This window comes from Telmatherina bonti, assembly GCF_933228915.1.
Source record: "Telmatherina bonti genome assembly, chromosome: 19".
Lineage (NCBI taxonomy): Eukaryota > Metazoa > Chordata > Actinopteri > Atheriniformes > Telmatherinidae > Telmatherina > Telmatherina bonti.
Window position 1 is genome coordinate 13,683,843 of NC_136617.1, and position 7,176 is coordinate 13,691,018.

The window sequence follows — 7,176 nt, forward strand, 5'->3', positions numbered from 1 at the left end:
TCACTGTCATTGCCCACGTGAGCATTGAAGTCCCCCAGCAGAACAATGGAGTCCCCAGAAGGAGCACCCTCCAGCACTCCCTCCAAGGACTCCAGAAAGGGTGGGCACTCTGAACTGCTGTTCGGTGCATAAGCACAGACAACAATCAGGACCCGTCCCCCCACCCGGAGGCGGAGGGAAAATACCCTTTCATCCACCGGGGTAAACCCCAACGTGCAGGCACCAAGCTGGGGGCCAAAACTTTCCCTATAAACAGGAATTAAGAACAACAATGTCTGTGTTTGCATTTGATTCATGCAAACACAGCCATTTCCTCACTCATGCATTTTACGAACAAAGGAACAAAAATAAAGAATTTATCCCCCATGCCACAGCTTGAAACGCAAATGAAACGCAATTACAATTACAATTTTTCTGCATATTTACAGGTTTTCTTTTTTAAATAAAAAATAATTACTCTAATAACAGCTTTTCATATTCATCGATAAAAACCCAGAAGTGACAATATTGCAATGCAATGCAACTTTATTTTTAATACACTTTAAAAACAACAACCAAAGTTGACCAAAGTGCCACAATGTGCAAAACGGAGTCTTTGCAGTCATTGACAACATACAGCACAAACTACTTCAGTACCATAACAACAGAGGACATAGGCTAGGGGGTTAATTGTGCATTTTACATCTGACTAACTTTAATCTCTTGTGTCTTATTGTCTGGAGCCACATTGGCTGTCAGGAGGCTGGTTGGGAGTCTCTTCTTCCTGCAGAGCTCTCTGGACGTTCTACCAGAAGAGTGCTGGGTGTTGCACAGCCTGAGGCCAGTTCAGGTAGGTACGTTTCTTCACCAGCTTCCTCATGCGGTAGAATGGAGACAGTTGATGAGAAGGAATGTCGTCCAGAAACAGCAGGATCAAAATATCCTTCTTCTCATCAAATAGACGGAAGCTGCAACAGGACAGAAGACCGACCAGGATATTTAAGGGAATAATGGAAAAGTCAAGATCACACCTGGATGTACAATAAATTTTGGAAATCAAGAGTGGCAGTGCAATAAATTTTTTATTGGCTATTGGCTTCAGGGACATGACATTTTTTAATTCAGATTTAATCATTCAAAATTAAATAATTCCTCATTACTATATTCTTCTTCAGGTTTACATGGAAAACACATTTATTCGCCTGTACTTAATTCCGCTTCAGATCGGCGGGTTGGGAAGATTTCTGATCAGACGGGGGGAAATTATGTGCTTATATTTACTGGAAATAAACAAATACCATTTCCAGTTTCTTGTCTTTCTAGATACAACATGGAAAATCACATAAGTATCATTTTCACTTTGATTTTGAAGTACCAGCTCAACACAAGCTCACTACTTCACTTTTTTCAGCATCTGAGGAGGAGAAGGAAGATAAAGTACCAGAGATGGGAGACTGAAAACCACGTGGACTGTCAACTCCTCCTCCTTTTTTACACAATCACACCCATTTTCATTCACAAAACCTGGCTTTGACTCTCTAAGCAACATAAAATAATCTCTTAGTCAGATCATCATTGTTAGAGACAGCTGACCTTGAAAGTTTCATTCAAGTCAGGGAGACGGCGCACCCACCTGGCCATCTGGATCTCTCTGGAGCACCACTCACTCTCGAGGAACCGTTGGCTGATCACACATATGGTCTTCCTGCTACCGTAGATGGCATCCGTGATGTTCTCTATAATGGGTTTACCTGTGGACACAACAGCTCCCTTTAATACATAAAGACCCAACCCATGAAAAATGATCAGATAAATCCAATTTTTTTGTTATGTGAGGTTGTTATTTGTCCATATAACAAAATGTAAAATTAAAAAGTAACAAAATAATTTTGGGATATTTACCATTTATTATCATGTGATAGTTAAAAAAAAAAATTATAGTGTAATCTTCGACTTTCTAGTCTCAGTCAGGGTGCAGAAGACAAGAATCAGATTGTGTTCCACAGGATTTTGAGCAAAGTGTGTACCATAAAGGGATACTTCATGTTTCAGAAACTCTATCATCCATGTCACGCTGGGTTAAGTGTGAAGAAACTGAAGGCGGTAAATGGACTGTACTCACATAGTGCTTCTCTAGACACGTGTTGACAACTCAAAGCATTTTTACACACATCACCCAGTCACACATACACTTACAGAACATCACTACTGTCATCACACAAAGAGCTTTTTACTATCACACACATTTATTCCCAGACAGACACATCAGGAGGCAATGTGGGGGTTTACTGTCTTGCCTATGAATACTTCAGCATGTCATCTCAGTTTAAGGTAGTTTATCTAAGATGATGGAGTCCTGGGTTAAGCTCAGTAAATCTAATGGAAAAAAAAAACCTTGACAAGAGACACCATGTCCTTATTAGTGCAACAACTATAGCAGTGATGAAACGTGGTTTAAAAAAATTGTTAGTTTAAAAAAGGTTATTTAAATAAATTGTGCCAAAATAATGTAAATATGTGTATTGCTGAAACCCATGTGGAGGTGGTAGTGTTAGCTGTGCGATGGCGTGACTGAGTCTGATAAACATTTGGTGTTTGTTCAAAATGCTCCCCAGTTTTTTAAATGTTCCAGCCACAGATGGGATGACAACTCCCTTCCCTTTTTCTCTCTCCCTTCTCATAGACTCAGATACAACCAAGTCATAATGATACATAACAAACACATGAAGATGAAATTTAAATAAATGTTTTGAATAAAAAATATTCACGGACGTATTAAATGATTTCAGGAAGTTCAAAACAACCAGAAGCTTACAGGGTGAGCATCAGTGCACCATAAAATAACAGAGAGAGGATGCAACACTCTCACTGCTGCTGAAGTTTTTAGCCCTTTAAAGCCGACCCATGAAGAAAATGGGAAGAAAAGTCCTTTTCTTTTTAATATGAGCTCTTTATTTGGCCCATAAACAATATGTAAGATATATAGATATAGATATTTATGCATTTATTAATAGAGATGTCAAAATTATTTTACAATTATCCCCTGCATCCTGGTATCTATTAGGGGCAGAAGACCTGTATTAGATTGTGTTCAACAGGATTTTGAGCAAAGTTTTGTCCATAAAGTGATGCAAAATGCTGGAAATTGTTTGTATCAAATATGATATGTTTGGCTTCATTTGGTTAAAACATGTGAATTTAAAGAATAAGTCTATTATAGTCTGAGGAACTATAGAAAAAGAAGTGAGAGAAAAAGTGTGAAACCCTTTCTCAGACCAAGTCAAGACTAAAGGAACAGCTGCATGACATCTAAGTTAATGAGACAGAATAAAGAAAGTGAGTTTACTACCTGGTTGGAAGTCTCTGAGGTGCAGGCAGAGCCTCCAGCCCTGCTCTCCCTCCAGCACTGGAAGCATCTCTCTGAAAACCCATTCCTCGTCCTGAACGTTGTAGGAGATGAAGGCGTCATAGCGATGACAGCCTCCCTTTCTCCTCTTCTTGTTGTCTTTGAGGAAGGCTGCTAAGAGGTAGAAGCTGTAGACTATTTGCCATCTCAGAAAGTTGGAAGTCAAAGATGCCACAAGAGTCAGAAGAACCAGAAAAGCACTGGAAACGAAGCAAAAGAAGCTGATTTCAGTCCAGCAGGACTGGACATCAAAGTCCAGCAATCTGGTCCCTTGTTTAGTCTGAGGAAAAAAACATAGGTACTGGTATGCATTAACAACCTGAGTTTGGTTGTTGCTCTTCGCCCACTGGATGAATGCAGCGTTAGAGCAGTCGCATGTGAAAGGATTACCGTATAAACCCAGATATCTCAGCGCAGGCAGAGACTGAAAGAACGTTTCACTGATCACTGTCAACTCGTTCTTGCTCAGTTTTACCCAGCTGAGAGCAGACAGGTTGACATGGGTCAGAAAATCCAGAGATTTGAGCTTATTTTCAGAGAGGTCGAGAGCTTTGAGGTTTGGGACTGGTTGAAACAGCTCAGGTGTTAGGTACAGGATGTTACTGCGAATTATCTCCCCAACAGACAGCTGAGGAGTGAATCTGAATGTGTCGGGGTGTAGAGTCCCTGTAAAAAAGTTCTCAGCCGACAAATGCTGCAATTTTTAAGACCCATGAGCACATCTGGGGAGATGACTATGATATCATTGTTTTTGATAATGAGCTCCATCAAAGACGGTACATTTATGAAAAGCGGCCCGTCATACATTTGATGAGTCAGGCTGTTCTCATCAACAGGAAGATATACAGTGAGTTGTTTCAGCTGTGACAACCCTTTCCACGTGACTTGCCTGATAATAACTGGTGACAAAATGAGAGTGTCCAAACTGTCCAACCCTTCAAAAATATTATTGTCCACGTCATATGTTTTAGTCGACTGTACGTCCAAATACCTGAGTGAAGACAGACTTCCAAACTGTCCCTTCTCAAGCGTCGGTGAGTTATTCCTGTTCATAGACAAAATCTGAAGGTTCTGTAAACTGACTCTGAAAGTATCGTACACAAAAAATATTGGATTTCCATCCACTTCTAGTGAAATTAAATGATTTAGGTCCCTGAAAACACAACCTCTTAGTTTGGAAATGCGATTGTCGGAGAGAGAAAGCTTCTGTAATCCTGTTAAGTTCTGGAAATCAGAACAATCCAGCTCTTCAAAATTCATTTGAGGACAATGTGAGAAAAAGAAGTGTGGAGAGACCCCTGATGGCACTCGGCACCTTAACTAGGAGGTTGTAATGTAAATACAAGTGCTGGATCCTAATCAGCGGTTTAAGCGAATTCTGAGAAATGTCATGAATGTTGCTGCTATTGAAAGTCATCTTAGTGATATTTGAGCAGCTCTGCAGTGATGTGTCATTCAAGACAACAATGTCAGTATTAGACAGATCAAGACTTGTCAGTGTGGGAATTTGGCAGGCGATGTCTATCAGGCTTTTGGCTAAACCATTTCTTACATCTGGTAGGCACAGATACTGTAAAGACTGTGTACTCTGAAGTATCACCCTGTACGTTTCAAAGCTTATTTCAATCTCACATAACAACAAACTTGTCAGTTTCCTGAGGAAGAATTTATCCGGGACATTCCACTCAAAGTCTCGGCCGTAAGCGCAGAAACTCAAACAGTGAAGATCAGGGAAGATGTCTCTTTTAATGCTAAACTTTTTAAGTAAATTTCTTTTCAGCAACAGCGTCCTGATGCTCGATTTGTTTAAAGGCATGTCATCAGAATCAAGAGAAGAGAATTTATTACTTTCTGCTTTTAGTTCATGCAAGTTTGGTAACTGTAAAATTGGCACAATATCATTGATTTCATACAGATTGTAGGAGACAGAATGCCAAAAGCATATGGTGTATAGGGTGCGCTAGAGAGTGTGTGTGTTGCAGGCACTGATTCACGTGAGTGTGGGCGTGTGTATGGCACGGAAGTGTTAAGGTGCTCACTCACCTGCAGCACGAGGGAGAGAGAGAGTCAGGGCTGGGAGCCGTATTTTTTGTTGACCGCCTTGTACTACTCATTCATTTACATTTTTCTGTTTAATTCTGCAATAATCCGCCAATCCATCCTGCCCGTTGTTATCCTCTGTGCGCACTGTTCAATAAATGCACAAAACGCATCTTTGGATCTCAGCGTTATGTTTCAATAGCCTTCTCGCGCGTCACAAATGTACAATCTACAGGACCCAGCCTTAAACTCTCCGCGGCTAAAGGATATGCTTTAGGAAGCCGCAACATTTTGTCAACAAAAAAAGGCACTGAATGAAAATCACCAGGCCGTGTACAAGCGCCAAAGCGCCAAGTCATTACGCAAAGCCTAGCCGGAGCTGCAGCTAAGTGCCACATACTACACCACGCTACCCATTCACCTGGAAACAGGTAGGCCTGAACCTGTTTGTCTGTGGATTAAGGAATCCGCTCTGATTGCACTATATTGTGTTTAATACGGATGAAATATTGGATGGATGCTTTACGCTGGTTGTATTAGCGCATCGATGGTGGCGCACTTGCTCCGTGCTTTATTTGATTGTGATGTCGGGACTTTGTGGCATAAATACGCGGCCACTGGTGTTGTCTGAAGGCCTATTGCTTGTTGAATTGTTTGGATTGAATCTGCACGTCAATGAATTCAAATGCAATGTCTATGGATGAATTTTAAATGCAAGCTTTGGATGAATTTTAAAACGCAATGTCAACGAATGGATTTTGAATGCGCCTTTGATGAACTGTGATTGTGTTGCTCCACACAAAATAAAATCTAAAGGAACTGAGTCAAATAAATGTTGTTCTTGAATGTTCAAAATGGAAACTGATAAAAGAGAAATAAAACTGACCGCTAAAGCTCTGGAAAACAAGATTGAGCGGCTTCAGCACGAGCGCAAAAGTGCGGTCAATAAAATTAAAGCGCTTATTCCGCAAATAAAAGCGCTCTTGAAATCAAAGGAAAATGCACCTGAAATCCTCTCGCAGATGGACGAAGTGAACATATTGTGTAACAAAGCCACTGACCTGCACAATGAATTATTGCCACTACTTCTTGATGATGAACATGTAAAACAAAACGAGTGGTTTTCCAGCGTTATGAATTATTGTGATGCATTCAATGACCAAGTTGAAAAATGGATGAATGAAAATGAGCATGAAATCTCAAATAAACCATCACTTGAAAACCAAATTCCTGTCCAACCAGTTAATGAAAATTATGATGTGGAACAAACTCCTGTTGAGAAAAACAATGATTTACCTGTCCCCACTGCACAAGACCCTCAGGATGAAGTTGAGCCCTGTGACAGCATCTCAAATACAACCAAGAGATCACGCTCACATCATTCAGGATCCTCAGCTTCACGCTCATCTGCTCGCTCAAAAACTGAAGCAAATATAGCACGTTTAGCAGCAAAACAAAAGGCATTAATGGAAAAGCATGCATTGGAAGAAGAGGAATTAAAGCTACGCAAGAGGAGAGAACAATTTGAATGGGAGGAAGAGGAGTTAAAGCTACGCAAAAGGAGAGAACAATTTTTACTGGAAAATGAAATTGCTGAGGAAAAGGCAAAATTAAATTCTTTAAAATCACAAAGCAGTGTTGGTAGTAAATCAAAGTCTTCTGATGGGATGAATTCTTATTATGAAAAGACACATTTAAAACCTCAACTTAATGTCAATGCAACTGAATTCGTGCCATCACAGCCTATTAAA

The 7,176-nt window shown here is 40.3% G+C and overlaps 1 protein-coding gene across 1 annotated transcript; it reads right to left on the bottom strand.

The window, feature by feature from the left end:
- Positions 1-709: 709 nt before the first annotated feature.
- LOC306769906 (toll-like receptor 13) lies at positions 710-5,715 on the bottom strand (the record flags this gene model as incomplete). Its single annotated transcript, XM_079258673.1, is given in 7 exon segments — positions 710-784; positions 788-947; positions 1,613-1,730; positions 3,329-3,585; positions 3,688-3,864; positions 5,425-5,428; positions 5,652-5,715. Coding segments are annotated over 7 exon segments (855 nt in total).
- Between the last annotated feature and the right edge of the window lie 1,461 nt (positions 5,716-7,176).